Here is a 22,030-nt window from a genome sequence, read left to right on the forward strand (position 1 = left end):
TTAATTAAAAGGGATTAAACAAGTAGCATAATCAAATGTGAAAATAATTCATTGCATTAATAGAATTCAAAATAACAATATCCAAATATGAGAACAAAACAATTAAATAAAAAGAGTAATTGAGTTATTGGGAAAGCAAACTAAAGAGATGATGACTTCAATAGAAGGTAGTAGCAGCTCTCCCAAATCCAATCCAAAAGCAAAACTAAGAAATGCTAAGAACCCTAGGAGAAGTAGTGTTTCACTCTCTAGAATTCAAAAACTAAACAAAACTAAAGTGAAAAATGAAAGTATGTCCAGTCTCAACTACACCTCTGCCTCTAGTATGCGTTTTTGGGCTTTAAACTGGGTCTAAATCAGCCCAGAAATTGCCCCCAGCGAGTTCTGATAAGTGCAGTACATGACGCTCTGTCACGCGTACGCGTCGCTGGGCTTTTGCACTTGTCACGCGTACGCGTCGGTCATGCATACGCGTTGCTGTAAGATGTGCCATTTCACGTGCACGCGTCAGCCGTCCGTGCACGTCGCTCCTCGCTTTTAATCTCTTTGGTTTCTTGTGTTTCCTCCACTTTGACATGGTTCCTCTTCATCTTTTAAGCCATTCATGTCCTATAAACCTGAAAATACTTAACAAACACATCACGGCATCGAATGGTAATAGAGAAAAAATTAAAAATTAACAATTTTAAGGCTTAGGAAGCAAGTTTTCAATCATAACTCAAAATTAGGAAGGAAATGAAAAACATGCGATTTACATGAATAAGTGTATGAATGATTGATAAAATCCACTCAAATTAGTATAAGATAAACCATAAAATAGTGGTTTATCAATCTCCCCACACTTAAATATTAGCATGTCCTCATGCTAAGCTTAAGGAAACCAAAAGAGTGACGGAGAAAAAGTGAGACATATGCAATGCAACCTGTCTATATGAATGCAACTACATGCTAAGATGCTTCTACTAACTTGGTTAAAAGTAAACAAATTCTCCAAAACAAATACAAACTGGATTCCACTAATTCAAATCACAAAATAAAGTACAAGTAAACTTGTAAAAAGAAAGCTCATGAAAGCCAGGAACACAGAATCGAGCATCAAACCACTGGAAGTGTATACACTCTAATCACGCAAGTGTTTAAGGTTCGATTCTCTCGGTTCTCTATTAATTTTGCTTTCTAAGGCTTGCTTTTCTTCTACCAATCAACACAATTTAATGCACAAATACACATATCAAGAGGTCTTTTTAAGGGTTGTAATGGGGTTAGGGTCAAGGTAGGAATGTATTTGGTTAAGTGGACTAAAATCCAAATCCTTAATTAACATAAACTTCTCACCTAACCTAAGACCTTCCAAGCCATTACAATGCAATACCTACTACCCATTGATTATTTTTGTCACAAATTCATGCACCCTAATGTCCTTTGAATACAAATCATATGCATTAATTATTTCACTTGGGGTATTTTATCCCCTTTTTATTTATTTGCCCTTTTCTTTTCTTTTTCTGATATTTTTTTCTTTTTTTTTCAGTGAGTTAATGCATATGATTAATGTGCTAGATGCATAAACAAGTGTTCAAACTGTTTTCACATTTTCATATAAGAATATAAAATACCTAATTTCCTAAACATGTATTCCCCAATTTAATTTCCCCACACTTAATTCATGTGCACCTCACTAGTCTAAGCTAATCAAGGATTCAAATTAGGGACATTTACTGTTTTATGCTTAGAGTTAATGATTGTGATAAAATAAAGAATAAATGGGGTAAAATGGCTCAAAATTGGTTTGCAAGGGGAATGATAGGGTAAGGCCATATAGGTATGTGAGCTAAATGAAACAAGGCCTCAATCACATAAGTGCATGCATACATGAAACCATAAAAATATAGAATCAAGCAAGATATAGATCACAATTTAAGAGAGAACAACACACACCAAAATAAAATATTGTTTGATAAAAATACAACCAATCAAGTAGGCTCAAAATCTCACTGATTTTTGTGTGTTCGAGCTCTAAAACCATGTTCTAAATTAAGTATCTTCAAACAAGTTCAAAAAAATTATTAATTCAACTTAGTGAAATGCTATAAAATAGTGTCTTGAAAAAGAATTTATCACTCAACCAAGTTGTACCTAAATGCGAGTAACTACTACTCATGCAAGTTATCCTATCTAACAAAAGAAAAATGAAATATTGGTGTTGAGAGAGAAATGTTACCTTCAGAAGTCAGTTACCGACCTCTCCACACTTAAAGATTGGCACGGCCCTCCGTACCATCAGTTATGAGCAACATGGGGTTGGGATCATCACTTCCACTGTCCGGTTCGTCATGGCTCTCCATGCTGTCAGGCGAAGTGGAGTTCGGGGTATCTGTCTCTTCTTGAGGTGGGTGAGTGCTAACAATCAGCTCCTTCAAGTAGTTGTATCAGCGCTTGTTACGGCGCTCTATTTGCTCAATCCGCCGGTCTTGCCGGTCCAACCTCTCAAGGATCTGAAGTAGCAACTAATTGGTGGAAGGTGCCTGTGGTGTGGATGATGGTAGAGTGAAAGAGGAAGGGGCGTCGAAGGACGGGCCTTCAGTCTGGCTTGCGAAAGGTACTGGAGGTCAGATATACTTCCCATTCGGGACATACTCATCATCCCTAGGAATCATGGCCTTCATATCCCCAGCCCGATAGGAGACTCCAACTGCAGATACCAAGTCTGTAACCAATGCCGGGAAAGGTAGGTTGCCCGCGATCTGCACTCGTCCCATAGCCTGTCAGATGAGACGTGGCAAGTTGAGGGGTTGCTCTGTGAGATTGCACCAGATGAGAACGGCCATGTCAGCAGTGAAGGTGGACTCATGAGTGCTCGAAAAGATGTAGTGGGGCATAATCTGTGCCCACACGTGAGCCTCTAAGGTGAGTGCTTGGGCGGAGATGCCCTTGGGTCGAGTCTGGTGTTGTCCATAAATCCAGTTGCTGTCAGGTAGGGCGATGACACCAAGGATGCTGTCCCAGTCAAACTGGTATGTCTGGTGCTCAAGCTAGGCCACTTAATAGGCATCCAACCCTTCTGGGCTACGTGAAAGATCCAATACTCTCTGAATGGCACCTTTGGAGACAAGGACTTGCTTTTGGCAAATATAGACAGACTGTAAGGTAGGCGAGTGAGAGTTGGAGTAGAATTCAACTCCCTAAGATAGATTGGCTTCTCGCGGCTGCCTTCTTAAGAATCCCCACTGTCTCCTTTCAATGCGAGGCACCACAAAGTCAACGAAATGTGTCGGAAGGATGAGCCGGCGCTCATTATTGTAGTTTCTCTCTGCTAAGACAGGGAACATCCGCTTACACTAACGGTTAGTGAACCGTGCGGAATCCCGTGCAGAAAATGCCTTCTCCGCTTCATCCACTCGGATGGTCCTCTTCACATGTTTAGTAGGCGGCTTGACCTTTGTGGAGGGTTGCGTCTTAGCCGGTGCTCTTTTAGTTTCCCTCTTCACTGGTGACTTGTCATAAGCCTTCTCTTTTTATTTCTTGGTGGCCATCCTGAGGAAGGAAGAAAGAGAAGAATTGTCAAATACAGAGAGCTAAACACCAGAAGTAAGAAAGTCTAAGTGATAATGAATGCCAAAAGGAAAGAGAATGTCTTAAATACATGGTAGCTACAACATACAGGTAAGACATCAAGTAAAATCATAAAGGCATATCATAACAATTAGATTCAAGAGGGATAAAGGCATGCAAGTAACAAGCATGAGAAGAGTAGCTCAAGCATCAATATCAATACTAATAGTCACATGTAACAAAATTATGAGCACTTTTATGATGACAATTAATGAATAATAAACTCAATACACATGGATTGCAAGGGTTATGAAAAAGAGGCATTAAAGTGCAAGAATAAAATAGAATTTAAATCAAAATATCATGAGAGCTTTTTCACAAACACTTAGGGTGCAAATTAAAAATAGGGAGTAAGGTAATCAATCCAAGTGTATATAAGAGCCAAAATAAAATGTCAATTGTCAAAGCACACCTCATAACATAAACAAGCTAGAATATAGCAAAATAATCACCCAAATAAAGCTCCAACACCAACATAAAAATGCAAGATAAAAGAATAAAAAAGAAATTATAAATAACAAAGCTAATAAGCAATTAAAAATAAATAAAATAGTCAGGTACAAAAACAAAAAGAAGAGTTAAAGAGTAGAAGAGAGGAAGAAAAGAAACCTTAGAAAGAAGATGAAAATAGGAAGGTAATTGGGAGTAAGTGTAAGAGAAGAGGAGTGGTAAGAGAAGAAGAAAAGAAAAGGAAATTGTAGTTGCCGGCGTTGGTGGTCGCCGGAGGTAGTCCACCGGTGGTGGTGAGAGAAGGGAAGAAGAAGGAAGTAAGAAGGAAGAGAGATAAATAATGAAGAGAAAGAAGGAGAATTAGGATTAGAGAAAGAAGAGGAGAAGGAAAGAAAGAAAATATGGGCGGTGCGCTGAGTTAAGTGACGTGGCGCTTATGATGCGCACGCGTCGTAAGCCAAAATCCAGGTGACGCATAAGCATTGGTTATGCGTACACGTGACCACTCGTCGCGCCACATGCACAATTCCAGCATCATTTCTGCACAACTCTCTATTCAAATCACCAATTTACGCTGATTTGTATACCACGCATACGCGTGCATTGTTAAAAATGCAGGTGACACGTACGCGGATGTCACGCGTACGCATGGGGTGGGCTATGCGCCAGGCACCCCTCCTGCACAATTCCAGCGTAACTCTCTGTTCATTTTTCAAAAGTGCGAACCTACACATGACGCGTGCGCGTCATCAACGCTTATGCGTCGTATGCACGTTTTTTTTAATCAAATGTGAAAATATAAAGCAAAATAAAGGTAACCATATAGAACTGAAAATTAACACTGATATAAGTAAAATAGAACTAATAAAAAGGGAAGATCATACCATGGTGGGTTGCCTCCCACCTACCACTTTTCTTTAACGTCCTTAAGTTGGACGGTCCATAAGCTCAGTCTTCTTCTTTTGCTGGATCTTTCAAGAGGAAAATCTCCAACTCCTTGTTAGTCTTCATCTTCACACCATGATACAGCTTCAAACAGTGGCAATTGACCTTGAAGATGGAGGGGCTTGAGGGGTGACTTAGGTGGACAACTCCATACGTTTCCACCTTCTCCACCACGTAGGGTCCATCCCACCTTGACCTCAACTTGCCCGGCATTAACCTCAGCCTTGAGTTGTAGAGAAGGACTTGATCCCCAGCTCTAAACTCTCTTCTCTTGATGTTCTTGTCATGCACCGCCCTCACCTTTTCCTTGTAGAGCCTTGAGTTCTCATATGCCTCTAATCGAAGGCACTCCAATTCCTGTAGTTGCAACTTCCTTTCAATTCTGGCTCCTCCCAATCCTAAGTTGCATTCTCTCACAGCCCAATAAGCTTTTTGTTCCACCTCTACCGGAAGGTGACAAGCCTTTCTGTAGACTAAGCAGAACGGACTCATGCCGATGAGTGTCTTGTAAGCTGTTTGATAAGCCCAAAGCGCATCTGCAAGTCTAGTGCTCCAATCCCTTCTATGAGGTTTGACAACCTTCTCCAGTATGTGCTTGATCTCTCTATTGGACACCTCGGCTTGGCCATTTGTTTGAGGATGGTAAGTCGTCGCCACCTTGTGAATGATGCCATCTTTCTTCAGTAAACCTGTCATTCTTCTGTTACAAAAGTGAGAGCCTTGATCACTTACGATTGCTCGTGGTGATCCAAAGAGACAAATAATATTATTCCTAACAAAAGAAACAACAACGTTAGCATCATCAGTACGGATAGAAATTGCTTCCACCCATTTAGAAACATAATCAACAGCTCACAAGATGTATAAGAAACCATTTGAGTTTGGAAATGGACACATGAAGTCAATGCCCCAAACATCGAAAATTTCACAAAATAACATAAGTTGTTGGGGCATCTCATTCCTCTTGGATATATTTCCAAACCTCTGGCATTGGTGGCAAGAGTCACAGAAAATATTAGCATCCTTAAAAAGAGTGGACCACCAAAATCCGCAGTCCAAGATTTTTCTAGTGGTCCTTTGGGGACCAAAGTGTCCACCACTCTTAGAAGAGTGGCAAGCCTCTAAAATTGACTGGATTTCGGAATGTGGCACATATCTTCTAATTATTCGGTCAGCACCACATCTCCACAAATATGGGTCATCCCATATGTAATACCTGGACTCGCTTTTAAGCTTGTCCTTTTGATGCTTAGTAAAATTTGGAGGAAAGGTACGAATAACCAAATAATTAGCTATGGGTGCATACCAAGGAACCACCTCAGATATTGCTTGTAAGCTATCAAGTGGAAATGCATCATTGATAGGAGTGGAGTCACTTTTAATGTGTTCTAGGCGACTCAAATGGTCTGCCACTAAAATTTGGGAGCCACTCCTATCTTTGATCTCTAAATCAAATTCTTGCAACAACAATATCCAACAGATTAACCTTGGTTTGGACTCTTTCTTAGCTAACAAATACTTCAAGGCCGCATGGTCTGAATATACTACCACCTTAGTTCCAAGTAAATAAGCTCTGAATTTATCCAAAGCAAAAACAAAAGCTAACAGTTCTTTTTCAGTGGTAGTATAATTAAACTGGGCACTATCTAGAGTTTTAGAAGCATAAGCAATAATGTATGGATCCTTACCTTCGCGTTGAGCCAACGCTGCTCCTATTGCATAATTTGATGCGTCGCACATGATCTCGAACGGCCTACTCCAGTCAGGCCCTCTTACAATAGGAGCTTGTGTCAAGGAAATCTTCAGCTTGTCAAATGCCTCCATGCAATCTTCACTCAAATCAAATTCTACGTCCTTCTGCAGTAGATGAGATAAAGGTAATGCAACCTTACTGAAGTCCTAGATAAAACGCCGGTAGAAACCTGCATGACCAAGAAAAGAACGGACTTCCTTCACGGAGGAGGGGTAAGGTAAACCAGAAATAACATCTACCTTTGCAGGATCAACAGATATACCAATATTAGAAACAACATGGCCTAGAACAATACCTTGCTTGACCATAAAATGACATTTTTCAAAATTAAGCACAAGGTTTAAACTAACACATTTTTCTAATACTCTAGCTAGATTATCCAAACAAAGGTCAAAGAAATCACCATAAACACTAAAGTCATCCATAAAAACTCCCATACAGTGCTCAAGAAGATCTGAGAAGATACTCATTATGCATCTTTGAAATGTAGCCAGTGCATTACACAAGTCAAAAGACATTCTCTTATATGCATACGTTCCAAGGGGCATGTAAAAGTTGTTTTCTTCTGATCTTCTAGAGCAATATGGATCTGAAAATAACCAATATAACCATCTAGAAAACAATAGTGCGATTTACCTGACAGGCGATCAAGCATTTGATCGATGAAAGGTAATGGGTAGTCATCCTTGCGAATGGCCTGGTTCAAGCTCCTGTAGCCAATGCACATCCTCCAGGAATTCTGCACTCTTGTAACCATGAGTTCCCCATTCTCATTCTTCACTGTTGTGACATAAGACTTCTTTGGAACCACCTGTACTAGACTAACACATTCACTATCTGAGATTGGATAGATGAGGTTGACGGATAGGCCTCACTCCCTCCTCTAGAAAAATGCGGTGCTCATAGACTTAAGGGCTTATACCTACTATGTCCGCCAAACTCCACCCAATAGCATTCTTATTTCTTCTCAGCACACTAAGCAGATGCTCCTCTTGTTGGGAAGTAAGTTCCTTTGCAATAATAATTGGGAGCTATTGATTATCTTCAAGATAAGCATACTTTAGGTGAGGTGGAAGTTTCTTCGACTCTATTTTTAGCTCATGGATTGGCACTTGATCATCCGGAACCACTGGAGGTGGCAAGGTGTCTTCAGTATACTCAGAGGGCTTCCCCACACTTGCACCTTGAACCATGTTCTTCTCATCAATTGCCTCTTGATGAACTTCAGCCACAGTCTCATCAATAATATCACACTGGAAGATAGAGTGACCTTCCGGTGGATGCTTCATAACTTTATCAAGGTTGAAGCTCACTGCTTTTCCATCTATCTCAAAGGAATAGGTACTCGAGAAGGCATCCAACTTAAACTGCGATTAGGTTATAGGGCTAATAAACATAACCCTAAAAAATCGAAATCAAAAACTGTAATTCTAAGTCATAATTTGAAGATGTATATTTAATTTTTTTTAATAAAAAATTGTTAATTTTATTAGAATATAATTATTATTTTTTTATTGTTGTATATCTATCTATTTAGTCAATATATTTAGAGCGGCTTTTAAATAATATTATTAAAGGATTAATTTTTTTTCTTACAATTAGTATTTTGTTTCGAAATAAAATTAATTATTAATTCATTATTCACTATTATTTACTATTACTTCATTCCTTATTTACTCGATAACTAAAGCACAAAAAACTAGTGACACCACAAAACATCATACATTTACGGTGATAAAAATTGGTTTTATTGATTTATTCCAACAACTCAATTTTTCTTAAATAATAACCTCATTTTTTATTGATGAGAGAAATATTACACTTGTAACGATTATTATCAAAACAACAAATGGATTAAAAATTATTTTACTATTTTTTTTACATGAAATTTTTTTACTCTTTCTTTTTGGATTGGAATTTTTTTTACTCTTAATTGTATATATATATTCTACTTGAATATATATATATTTTTTATTAATGAATAAATATATAGTTTATTTAACCATCTAATTTGAACATATTAAAAAAATGACACAAAAAAATCTCTCTTTAGTAGTATAAGCCGATAAAAATACAATTGAATATCTTCCATCAAAAAGGGCTGGTTAAAAAAAAAAGCCTACTAGGGTCCACTAATCCTTGAACCTCTTACATCAGCACCCTAACCAATATTAAATTTACTAAACTAAACCAAACGAACTACATCATACCGATTTGTAATTACATTAAATTATGAATTAGATATAACACAAATAATACTCCATGTACGGAGCTAATTTCCACCACACAATTATAATATTTCTACACGGTCCTTAGAAAATCGGATGCAAATTTTTCCACCATAGACATTCCTTCTTATAGATTGTATTTGTTTATAAAGATAGAACATTGAGACATAGATACAAAAACACAAAATTATATTTGATCAATGAAATATAGATAGAAGCATAGAGGTAATATATCTAGAGATATTAAATTAGTGTATTTTATATTCATCCTGATAAAAAGAACACCAAGACACTAACAAAAAATACGACTTTTTTAATTTTTTATTATTTTTGTTAATTTTTTATCATTATATTTTTTTATATTATATTTTTCTTAAATTTTTGAAATGAAAAAAATGAGAATAGATTTTCATAATTTTTCTTTTTATTACCAAATAAAATATAAAAACACAAAATTTTATATCTCTATTTTTTATATCTTATTTTCAGTATCTTATCTTATTCTATTCTAAAAAACAAACGCAATCATATATACTAAAGTTCCCATAACCTTGTTTGGCAAGATACTTTCACCGGTTGAAAATTAGTTTGACTAATCCTATTAATTTTGGACAAAAGAAATCAATCTTTAAATTTTTTTTGTTTGCATTAGGGTATCTATTAGACCGTAAATCCAATGACTAATCCTACGGATAGGTAAAGTGGGTGACCTCCCAATCAAACAAACTCCATTCTTATCTTTCAGTGAATATTGAATCCGGGAGAGATGGTTAAGGGACACAGACCCTCATTCATCAGCGTTTGATTTATGTCTTCGTTGAGACAGAGATACAGAGACATAGACATTAAAGACATGGATATAAATTATTAGTATATGTGTATTGTATTTGATAAAATATTAAATAAGACACAATAAAATTAGAACCTTTTATATTTTGTAATAATTAATAAAAGATAAAAATATAAAAAATTAATGAGGGATAAAAGTTTAAAAAATGATAAAGAATAAAAATGTAAAAATTAATTGTGTAAAAATTAATAAAGAATAAAAGTGTAAAAAATTATATCAATTGATTGTGTCTTTGTGTCTCAATATATTGGAAGTACACTAAATACATGTATTCTGTGTGCATTTGGGTTCCGTTTGGTTGATGTATATAATGAGATATAGACATAAAGACATAGACATTAAAGACATGGATATAAAATATTTGTGCCTATGTATTGTATTTGGTAAAAATAAAAAATAAGACACATATATTTTAAAAAGACTGAATTACCCTTCATTCTACCACAAGTTTTACTATTATACTATACATCCATTATCTCAAACACTACATGTCATCACCATTGAATTTTTATTTCTTTTAATATTTTTTATTTCTTCTAATATCATCTTAAATTATCATTCAAATATTAAATATATATATTTTTTGAAAAAATAAAAAACTAAAACTGAGAATTTATCAAAGATTAATCAAAATTTAAATAAATAAAAAATTAAATGTACAATTTTTTTTGAAGAAAATAAAATTTAAAAGAGGAAGAGAAAAAAGAAAGGTTTGGGGAGATAAGAGGACAAATTTTAAAGTTTCAATAAGGATAAAAGAGTAAAAAATTAGTGTCTCACAAGTTGTGTTTTAGTGTCTCACCAAATTGGAGGTACACAAATTTAATGTCTCCGTGTCTATCCGTGTCCTCCCGTGATCTTCGAAAATCTGTGTCTCACCAAACCAAACAGCAGACATGTGTCACCGTGTACCACTGTGTCTTTGTCTCAGTATCTATGTCTCTCAAACCAAACGCTGCCTTGTGTACTAATGTATTCATCAAGATTTGTGTCTCAACAAACAAACAATGAACATGTACTAACGTATTTGTGTCTCTGCGTCTATGTCTTTCAAACCAAACGTTAATAATCTTCAATGTTTATTAAATTGGATTTTATTTATGGACCAAGCCCAAGCAAGGACCCAAATTCTAAAAGCATGTTTATTGGGTTGGGTCATGGTATGGAATTTACAACCACAAACTAACCGACAAGTTTACTGGGTCGTACCAAATAATACTTCAAGTGAGTTAGGGTTGATCCCATAAGAATTGATAGATTAAGCAACAATGATGAAGTGATTTACTTAGTTAAGCAAACAGAAAATGGTATTTAAGAGTTCAAAAGCATGAAACATTAACTTCAGTAAATCAGAAAGCAAGCAGTAAACGGTTTGTGAAATATATATGGAGAAACAGTTAAGGCTTCGGAGTTATCTATTTTTCGGATTGACTTTTCTTACTAACTATTTTAATCATGCAAGATTTAATTCATGACAAACTATATGTGACTAAATCCTAATTTCTTAGACTTTTTTAGTCTCCTCTAAAATTCATCAACCACCAATTCCTTGGTCACTTAATTCCATTTAGAGGGTGAAGTTCAATTCTAGTTTATATGCCACAGAAATCCTAATTACCCAAATATAAGAGAATTATATGTCACGTATCCCGTTAAGTCCAGATAATTAGAAATTTAGGAGAAGATGTTTTCAAGTTGTTGTTCAAGTAAAGAACTTTTCTAAGTTATACAAGAACTCAATTAGAACAAGGGTGATACTTCGGTTCCATCCAAATTCATAAGATAAAGAACGAAACAATTCTTGAATTATAAATCAGTACATGAATTAAAATAGAAAAATAATAATATCAATCCATACAATAGATAGAGCTCCTAACCTTAACAGTGGAGGTTTAGTTGCTCATGGTTCAAAGAGAAAACTAGGATTTGTAAAACTGTAAATTGCGGAATGAGGTAGAAGAGAAGAAAGTAGCCCGAAGAGCTGATTCTTTTCCCTTTTATATCTAATCCTAATTAATATAAAATATATTTTCTAAAACCAAAATAATATCTTATCCTATTTTAAAATAAAATACAAATTCAATCAAAATTAATTTAGCTTCATGCGCAACTTTGTATGAGTGCCTGGAGATCACTTGGGGTATTAGGATCCACGCTGAACTTGGAATTTTTTAAGTATAGCGTGGATGAGACAGTGCTTCCTTTGTTTCTCCTTTGAATCCACGCTGAACTTGGATTCAGCGTGCGTTGGACTCCTTTGGTGTGTTAGACTCCACGCTGAATTTGAGAAAGCTCAAGTTTAACGTGGAGGAGGCCGAGAATACTGGAGAAGAAGTGTGCACTATTATACATTGTTGGAAAATCCTGGAAGTTAGCTTTCCAATGCTGTTGAAATCACGTCAATTGAACCTCTATAACTCAAGTTATTCCTGTTTGATTGCAAAGAGGTCGGGGTTGACAGCATCATTCGCTTTCTTCCTATTTTGCTACAAAACTCCGTCAAATCCATCCAAATGCTACCTAAAATAAACGGAAATGCACAAAACTCAAAGTAGCATCCATAGTGGCTAAAAGATATTTAATTCTTGATTAAACTCAACAAATTAAATACAAATTTACTAGAAAAAGATAGAGAATATACTAACACATCAATCCAAACAAAAAGATCAGAAAGTAAATGGAAAAGTTTGATCCAATCTTTATAAATGTATCCAAAAGCCAAAAATACATATTCTAGACATTTAGTTAAAGTAGAAAAAGAAAAAAACAGACTATATCTCAAATTAATTTGTATATTATCAAATTATTTGATACTAAATTATAATGATAAGTTAGATTGTAAAAATAAGAGATTAATTTATTTTTCTATTTTACTAAAACTTAATTTATTTAATATTCTAAAGTATTAGAGACCCATTACAACAGCACATGCATTACTGATTCTAACGACGTTGCCATGTTCCATGACAAAGTGAACAACAATTTTCATGGTTATTAACAAGCCACGCTTCTTCAACATTTTTCAGTTCAAGCTTTGATTTGATGCAGTTGTCAACCCAGAACTATTTCATGGCATCGTCACGCGCCACGCGAGTCTTATCACTCACCCGAAGGCCCTTTTCTTCTTCTTCTTCTCTCAAATTTGATGCTGGGGTTTCCATGGTTCAGGGAGCTTCCAGAGGAATTGGCCTTGAATTTGTGAGTTCTTTACTCTTTCTACATTCCCCATATTCTCAAAATTTTACCTTTTTATTATCTTACTATTTTGCTCCCTTTATGTTATTGATAATTCTGTTCTTATAATATTGTGTTGCTATTTAAATCATAGTTTTAGTATTACTTGTGAGAATTGGAGTTGTTTTACTTTTACCATATGTATAAGAGTTCTGGGTTTAGAAATTGTTTTTGTATAAAAAATTATAACTCATCAGTGTTGTTTTCCATCAATTGCTCCCTTTGATTTGTTCTTTGCTTTTGGACCAATTTGGCCATTTCAGCATGAGAGAATTGCCCTATTTCTTTAGAATAGACAAGTCCTTCCACAATTCTCAGCTTTTTCAGGTGAATAATCTTGGCTGCATAGTAACACTGCTTTCAGTTTCTGTCTTGTACAGGTAAAACAGCTGCTAGAGAAAAATGATAAAGGGCATGTTGTTGCTACTTGCCGAAATCCTGATGCTTCAACAGGTCTTGCCCAGCTCAAAGATAAATTTGCTGAAAGTCTAAAACTTTTGCCCTTGGATTTGACTGTTGAAACTTCAATTCAGGTCATACGCATGCATATGGAACATTCAACATATCCATCCTAATCTATTATCAATGCAAAATCATTAAATCTACTTACCTTTCCCCTTAGTCCAACCTTAATGGATTAGGCTGGCATCTGGTATGTGATGGAATTTTCAGTTCCCCTATAAGCCTACTTGCTGACGGAATTATCGAATTCATATCATCTTTTAGGCACTATGGTGGCTCACTTCTAGATCTAACTAATTCCAAAACAGAATAAGTTGCTAAGCTTTGTGTTTCATTCATAAGATTTCAGGCATCTGCATCGTCAGTTAGAGAGACATACGGCCATCTAAACCTTCTCATTAATGCATCTGGCATTCTTTCCATACCTCAAGTATTACAACCAGGTAATGGTTTTTGTTTCATTCTTTGGTATTGGACTTGAAATGGAAGCTTCCTTTTGTAATCTCAGGCAAAAGCTGATTTTATAATACAGAGACATCACTCAACAAATTGGAAAAATCAGCCTTGATGCTTACGTATGAGATTAACGCCGTCGGTCCTATCTTAGTTATCAAGGTAAAAAAGAAGCACTGCAGTGGTGGCCAGTTTGAGTGCAAGGGTTGGATCTATTGGGGACAATCATCTCGGTGGTTGGCACTCGTATGGATCTTCAAAGACTGCACTCAATCAATGTAAGACTTATACTTTTTATTTTTTATTTTTTAAATTCTTAAATGATCATTGTCATGGGATTTTCAATATGATAACTCTCTTAGTCTCATCATGCATGTATGTTAAGATTCTACACAGATGTAGCAGATGAGTTGCTAGATGTAGTTCTTGTTTTTCAGTGGCCTTAAAAGTTGAATTTGAAATTTCCAAAACTCTTTGAATGGCAACCTTGATGAACTTTATATTTCTGTTGGCAGTGTCAAAGACGGCTGCGGTTGAATTTGCAAGAGAAAAGGATCCAATTGTCTGCATTTTACTGCATCCCGGCACAGTTGACACCGATCTCTCGAAGCCATTTCAGAAGAATGTTCCGAAAGAGAAGCTCTTCAGCAAAGAGTTCTCAGTGCAAAAGCTGCTAAGCATCATTGACAATGTCAAGAGTAATGACAATGGCAAGTTCTTTGCTTGGGATGGCCAAGAAATTCCTTGGTAACCCATATCAATTTTTTTTTTAAAAGATTTATTTAAGATGTAATAATGATATCAGTGACTAGTGTTGAATTCATTGATTCATTGATTATTCCTGAATATATGCTTTTGGTGAATATCAATAACACTCTTCTTGTTTCACAATAGTATAATGCACTTGGTTCATTGTTTCACTACATTAACATTGTTTAATGCTAATTCCGTTATCTTTATTTATTTTAAAAAACTTCCCTTTGGAGTAACATTTGCTTCGGTTAATTTCTTAATTGAATGAGGGGATAAAACCTTAACATGTCCGGTTATTAAGAATGTTACTTTAATATTCTGAAACAGCTTTATAGCTTTCTCTCCTATTCAACTGAATAAAGAACCGATGCATAATATTTATGCTAGATTCTATTGAAGTATTAATAAACTAAATTATGCTATTGTGTCTGCTTCTCTCCTCAACATCAACCCCATAATCCACACACACATTTTCATAAATGCTAACATGATCAATAATATTTATATGAAAGGAGGATGTGAAGGCATGAGAGAAGGAAAAAATCAAAACATGTAATTTTAGCAAAAGACTACAAATCTATAATTTCACTAAAACAGAAAGCAAAAGTCTACAACACATAAGAGTGTTCTTGAGAAGCTATATATAGAGAAATACAAAGATAATGGTAAAATATCAATGATCACGAAGTCAGCATCCATCAGATTAAGATTCAATTTCTTTAACATTAAACAATTAACATGTCAGAGTTACAAAAAAGATTACAGCTGTCGAATTATGAACATTATTATACAGAAAACAACACAGCCTTACAAGTCACTATATGGTTTAGGGAACTCTTAAAAACTTTGATGGGGAATAAAATTACACATTAAGCAAGAATATCAATTTCGTGACCACCGATATTTGTATGTTTAAAAGAGAAAACCTACCACTGATTAGAGGTATAATGTAGCTCAGAAGAAGATTATTGAAACACCCATCATAAAGCAACCTACGGATACCCACGGGCTTAATCGTTCCCCTGTTTTAGCAACAACTCAAGAAGATAAAATCACTGATTATAATCCAATCAAATATATTTTTATGCTCACTTACTTTGTAGCATTTCATTTTAGAGCTTTCTGGGCAAAATAAATATCTAACATAAAAATATATTCCTCAATACATCCCCACAATGGTAAAGCTAGGACTCAAGGATTCTACCATAATTTAGCCTTGTGAAGATCACAGGACATTAAAATGCATTTTGAAGGAGGAATGCTCCAAAATAACTAGGATTCATAGAAAAGATACATAAATATCTATAGAAGTGGTTGAGGTTGTAAAAGATGAATATTGGCACAGAAACAAAATGAGATTACAACTAAAATCCAAACCTTCTCTATTGGCATCCATCATAAAATCATAATGAATTATTATATCCCTAGATTTTCAACCAAGAAAGGTAAGTCATAAACACTCACTAAGAGTCTATATCCTTCTTGTTTAAAATATTGCAGTACATGATAAATTGACAAATGGAGAAATCTTTAGAGCATCAAGCACATGGAGCAAAGCAAAAGAAAAAATGAAAAAAAATTTACAGAACCAAAGGGAAAAGTAAAATGATAAAAATCCATGGTAAACCAAATGCAGATATGGCTTCTTCCCTACCCTTCTTTCTGCTCCAGTTATTTCCATAGCATAAACAAAGAAAACAACTAGATATTTGAAAGGACATATGAAAAATTAAAATGAAACTTCACACAGTAGTAAATCAAATAGGAGAGTGTTACCTATTCTTGCCGCCTTCCAAAAGAACCCACGAAATCTGTTGCAAAAGAACTTGTCATTAATGTCACTTGTTCAGCAAGTTCTAAACATATGCTATGAAGAAAGCAAACACATTTGCAAAATCCAAAAGATATATCCAATGATTCAAAAGAATAAAAACATAATATAACTAGGTGAAGGATTCTAAAAGAATTGTGATTGACCGAGGCGAACATGTAAATTCACATGTGAATATTATCAAACATTTGTAGAAAGAGTAAGGGTAACCGCAAACAATGGTGCCGTCATGCGCGCACCATTCATGGGGATGTTGTGATGCTAAAGGTGTATCATCACATGTTTCAATCACAACCAAGAGTCACACCATATAGTAGCCACTACTGCACTATGCAGATTAAAAATCCAAGACCCTTGTTTCCTATGGATTGATAGTTTCTTTCTTTTTACCCTTCCCGATTTTGCCTCTGTTTCTTCAAAGGCTTTTTAGGTCAAAATCGCCCTCTAAAAAGATTTAGCGACCAAATTTATAAGACTCGGATTTAGTTAAGTATATCAAAATAACGTTTAACACAGCAAGGATTGTTTGATAGGATAAATGAGTCAAGATAAGGGAACAGATCGTCCAAACGTTAGATGTTCACAAGTCATTATCATGTGAGATTTCTCACCATTGATTTTAAAAATGGGACTCAAACAAGAATGACATAAAAGAAAGAGTAAATAACCAAATTGGTCATCAAATTTTCGGATCAGACACTTTGGTCCCCAACAAATTTTTATTCACCAAAAATCCTTGAGAGTTACTCTCGTCGGACTGATTAGTCCCTCGGTCACTTTCAATCAAATTTTCAATGTGTGTTGGACAAATAGATCCCCTAGTCCCCCCTTCAAAATGACGAAAGGACAAATTTGTCTGGCGAGAGTAATTCTTAAGGACTTATAGTGGATAAATATTGGGGACCAAAGCGTCTGATTTAGAATTCCTTAAGGACCAAATTGGGTGTTTTTTTCTGAAAGAAATAATGATGAAAAAGCAAATAAGATCATTCTAAAATTAAACATGAGAGGATCCAATCCCATGGAGATGGAGAATGTGCTAGAGATGTGTTGATTTTTCACAATGATACTTTGACTTTGGGTTGATGTGGTTGGGACTGGTTCACCTATAAAAAACGTGAGGCGACAAGCAAAAGTGAAGAAGAAAACTAGTTCAAGTCCTTCTAGATCATAGGGACAAGAACCTATATAATATGTAAAGGAGGAATAAGCCAATGATGTAGAAATGTAAGAGAAGGAAGAGATCAACAAGTCTATTAGTGGTGAAATTAACATGGAAAAGTTACGTGTAGTATATTGAAGACAATTATTCCAACCCAATGAGCATGTTTAGATTTTTAAAACATAAGTTACTTTAAGTCCTAGAGACCTAAACATAACTATGTTTTGGTTCTGTAATTTGTTTACTCACTTATGCTACAGGACTTCTGTTGTAGCGACTTGTTAAATTTGCATCAGATTGATGATGATTGTGTGTTATTTATAAATGTTTGCATCTTGTGCCTTACTCTTCAATGTGATAACAATCTCACTCTCCTGTATCCTATTGCAGCATATTAGGGTTCAGCTGCTCTGTTTTAGTATTCAAGATTAATAACTATGTTGATTAAGAGAACTCTAAAATGTTCAATAAAAATAACATTAGGAAGACTAGGGAGCACATTGAGGACAAGGAACTATATTATCCCCAATTGTTTTCCATGTTTAGATGTTTAGATAAGCTCCCAAACAAGGTAAAACTGATAAAGGTTTAGAAAATGGGTGTTTTTGGTTGAAGGCTAAAAATGGGATAGAAAATTTCATGGCTGAACTAAAGCTTCTCTATTTCTCCATTCTCCTCCATCTGAAAATCAAGAGAGTATCACATATGCCAATTTAGATTTTACTAAGTAAAAGCTAGTCATCTACATCTAACATGTGGGCAAATTGAATTGCTCCAAGAAACATAGATTAATATCCTAACCCTAAAGTAAATACTATATCCTCACAACAACACACCAAAAAGCAACATTCATAACGAAAGCATATGCACTTAGATGAAGCTATGATGGATAATCAACAGTTCAACATCTCCATAAACACTACAGTAGTGCAATCTATTATATGTCTATTATATGTCTATTATCTATTACCCATCACTATCACATTTTACTAAATCCTGGATCAACAAGCAGCAACAATGAAAAGTAAAACGTGTGTATATAGATACAAATACATACCCAGTTCTTTGTTCAAGGACTGCTGGAAACTGCATCTTGAAGTAAGTGCAGGCACATATTCCAAGTAGTATCACAGTAAGGAACGAATGGAAATTGAATAGCGCGGACTGAAAACAAATGTGTAAAATGGATGCGAAAAACCAAAGCATTTGCACTCAGTAGATAAAATTAAAATTAAAATAACGGAAAAAAAAAACTCATTCAAGAATCAGAATTGAAGATCCCTTACCATCTTCACACATTAGAATTCACTATTCTTCACCTTTTCTTACGCCAACTGTAACAAAAACATAGCAAGATGTAAATCGTACAAGTAACAATTGAGTAAATCGACTCAAGAAAAGATCTGATCTATTGAATGGTTTTATTATTGATGAGGTGGCATAGAGCTTGAAAGGGAGGAGAAAAATAGAGAATACGAACAAGCAAATAAGAAAATTGGTGGGTTACGAAAATTGAAGCAAATAATAATAATCCTACGTTACAAGACAGTGGTTGATCCCTGCAAGAGAAATACACCTCTATTCTTCATTAATTTACTTAATCTCCACTTTTGTTTTCTTTCTTTGTTTCTCTTTTATGGAATATTGAATAGAACTGAATAGGATTCATTTCTCAGAGGAATTCTTATGTAGTTATGTTTGGAAACCTTTAAAATCTAGTATGCAAAATTAAATTTTAAAATTCACAAAACTATGAACAACGTCCAAACCAAAGTTGCGAGAACCGAACCAGTTACTAAACCGATGGAATGACTGATTCAATGGTACAAAGGTTCAACCGGGATTCAATCGGTGTAATTAAATATAAAATAAAATTATTAAAAATTTAATATATAATTTTAAATATTTAAAATCAATAATTTTTAAATTAATAAAATTTAAAATTTTATAATTTCACAATAAATTATCCATAATTTATAATTAAAAATTCACAAACAACTTCAATCTTTATTACTCATAAAAATCAAAATGCACTTAAATGACCAGAAAAATAATGTTCAACCACAAACAATTATTCTAATTTCATACAAATTATAAAAACAAAAAAATAACAATAAGAATTATAATGTTCTACAATAGCAATATCATATTGTTGAATAGTATTGCTTGTGATGCTCTCCTTCTCATTCTCCTACAAATTTTCAAACCACATCAATTGGGAAAATCAGTACAAAAACAAAGAATAATAACAAATAAACTAAATATTCATAATCATAAATGATATAAACCAAGAGTTATTATTATTATTATCCACTTACATTGAGAATTTCACCAACATTGAAACCAGAAACTTTGACAAACCCAGAATAAAGGGACTTGCTTGGAATTTTCAATGCAAAAAAAATTGAAACACTCTTTCCAGCATACTTCAAAGTTCAAAATAAATTTGAACAAAAAATGTACAAAAAAAGAAATGTAATTTGTGCTACCGAAAGATGAGAAATGATGAAAAACAATTTTACCATACCACCGTCAACACTTCAGAATCAGACAAAGTCAGCAACCAAAATTAACAACTCAAAATCAGAAAAACCAGCATAAACAACTCAGAATTAACCTAAACAACTCAGAATCAGAAAAAATTCTAGCATTATCAATGTTCACCAACAGCGCAGAATCAGAAAAATCAACGGCTAACAACTCAAAAATCAGAATAAATAAAATTAAGAAAATAACCAAAAGTAAATTGAGGCAGTAGTGCTTACCAGCAGCGAGGGAGGAAGGAAGGTGACGGCGCGGCGAATACTCCACAGCCGATCAGAGAGAGACGTCGCAGTGAGAGAGAGAGAGGGACAGAGAGAGCTCGAAGCCTCGAATAGAGAGAGAACTCGAAGAGAGAGATGGGCACCAACAAATCGAGCAGAGACGAAGAGGGAGAAGCCCTTCGCGGCGGCGTATCCGAGCAAGCACTCGACGAGGAGAAGAGGATCGAGAAGCGAGCAGACCTTCCACGAGCGACGACGGCACCCAATTCTATCTCTGCCGGCGGCGATAACACCGTCTATCGGAAGAGAAGAGCTCGACGATGGGATGGGGCTGGGTTCCTACCGTCGTTAGGGTTTGCCCAGAGAGAGAGAGAGAGGGACAGGGGTGGATGAGGGGTTCTGAATGTTTGATTTTTTTTAATATATATTAAAAAAACCAAACGGTTTTCGCGATTCACCGGTTAACCGCTGATTTAACCAATTTCTAAGCCAATTTTTTACTCACATCAACCGAATCGAACAGATGATTGGTTTCTGATTAACCAATTCAAACCGACTATCTGGTTAAATTTTCAGAACAATGGTCCAAACATAAATTAACAAATAACAAAAGTGCAACAATAAATATTGCATCAAGAAGACATTTTCATCAAGTTGATTTTCTCAGATGTTAAAATAATTTTTTTTTAATTGGCCATTGGTACTTTATAAGTGTTTGTTTGGTTCTATTAAATTATTAAAAAATAAAAAAAAATTATTGTGTTTAATAAAATTTTAATAATAAAAATAAAAATATTAAAAAAATTAAAAAATAATTTTTTAAAAGTTATCATTTATATTTTGTTCAAAATGATTTTTTTGTTTTAAAAAATACATATGTTTAACATAATAAATAAATAAATAAATATTTTTATATTATTATAGTCAACCATTGTTACTAAATAAAAACATTTTTAGATAAAACATCTAAATATAAAATTATTTTATTTTTCTAAAAGATATTTAAAAAAATTACTTGAAAAAAATCTTTATGTAATAACACACTCAAACAAGCCCTAAGTTGGCACGGACAATACTTGGTTGGAAAGTTTGATAATTCTGATTGTAACTACCTAACTTTTATCATGTCATGATCACACTAGAAGCTAAGTGTTACCAACTTATTTTCCTTATCTTTAACTAGTATTTACTATATGAGTCTGATTCGTTGTTAAAACGTAGTTATGTTGTGGAGTAAATATTTTTAAAAACGTTTGGTTCAATAAACAGAGAGACATATATAATTAAAATCACAAATAATAACTGATAAAGCGAATATACACAACCACACATATGTACATCTCAAAGTAGTTAACAATACTCAGTCATCCACCCCTAAAAGTAGCTAGGCAATAACTATATACATATATATACATATGACCTGCCAGGACTTGACCTATCCAAGAAATTCCTAAACTGACACCTGGGATAGCCTAGACTTTATACTCGCCTAATTCGTCTAGACTACAAAAGCGAGGGAAGGATACTCTAAG

General features: G+C 34.6%; 2 protein-coding genes and 1 pseudogene across 2 annotated transcripts; 1 reads left to right on the forward strand and 2 right to left on the reverse strand.

Annotated features, from left to right (window-relative positions):
- Positions 1-5,010: 5,010 nt before the first annotated feature.
- On the reverse strand, positions 5,011-8,049 carry LOC112776058 (uncharacterized). Its single transcript, XM_025820027.2, has 4 exons — positions 7,873-8,049; positions 6,696-6,864; positions 6,314-6,452; positions 5,011-5,734 (listed from the first exon to the last, which is right to left on the reverse strand). Exons 1-4 carry the CDS (start codon positions 8,047-8,049, stop codon positions 5,011-5,013), a joined length of 1,209 nt encoding a protein of 402 aa, XP_025675812.2.
- A 4,697-nt stretch (positions 8,050-12,746) lies between these two features.
- LOC112790224 (uncharacterized oxidoreductase C663.09c-like) lies at positions 12,747-14,910 on the forward strand (annotated as a pseudogene).
- Positions 14,911-15,438: 528 nt separating this feature from the next.
- On the reverse strand, positions 15,439-20,903 carry LOC112790225 (uncharacterized). The gene is made up of 5 exons (XM_025832525.3): positions 20,499-20,903; positions 19,020-19,067; positions 18,791-18,897; positions 16,517-16,551; positions 15,439-15,762 (listed from the first exon to the last, which is right to left on the reverse strand). The coding sequence occupies exons 2-5, from the start codon at positions 19,020-19,022 to the stop codon at positions 15,695-15,697; spliced, it is 213 nt and encodes a 70-aa protein (XP_025688310.1). The 5' UTR covers positions 19,023-19,067; positions 20,499-20,903; the 3' UTR covers positions 15,439-15,694.
- Between the last annotated feature and the right edge of the window lie 1,127 nt (positions 20,904-22,030).

This window comes from Arachis hypogaea, chromosome 3 (genome assembly GCF_003086295.3).
Source record: "Arachis hypogaea cultivar Tifrunner chromosome 3, arahy.Tifrunner.gnm2.J5K5, whole genome shotgun sequence".
Classification (NCBI taxonomy): Eukaryota; Viridiplantae; Streptophyta; class Magnoliopsida; order Fabales; family Fabaceae; genus Arachis; species Arachis hypogaea.

What these genes read in the sequence shown, in the direction of transcription:
- LOC112776058 (XM_025820027.2), bottom strand. Translation starts at nt 8,049, where the DNA reads ATGAAGCATCCACCGGAAGGTCACTCTATCTTCCAGTGTGATATTATT. An exon ending in CAGTGGTTCCGGATGATCAA is followed by an intron (nt 6,865 to 7,872) that starts GTGCCAATCCAT and finishes CATCTACTGCAG; the next exon opens with AAGGACGTAGAATTTGATTT. An exon ending in AGCGTTGGCTCAACGCGAAG is followed by an intron (nt 6,453 to 6,695) that starts GTAAGGATCCAT and finishes AATTTGATTTAG; the next exon opens with AGATCAAAGATAGGAGTGGC.
- LOC112790225 (XM_025832525.3), bottom strand. An exon ending in GTCCTTGAACAAAGAACTGG is followed by an intron (nt 16,552 to 18,790) that starts GTATGTATTTGT and finishes CTTTTGCAACAG; the next exon opens with ATTTCGTGGGTTCTTTTGGA. An exon ending in TTGGAAGGCGGCAAGAATAG is followed by an intron (nt 15,763 to 16,516) that starts GTAACACTCTCC and finishes TTGCTAAAACAG; the next exon opens with GGGAACGATTAAGCCCGTGG.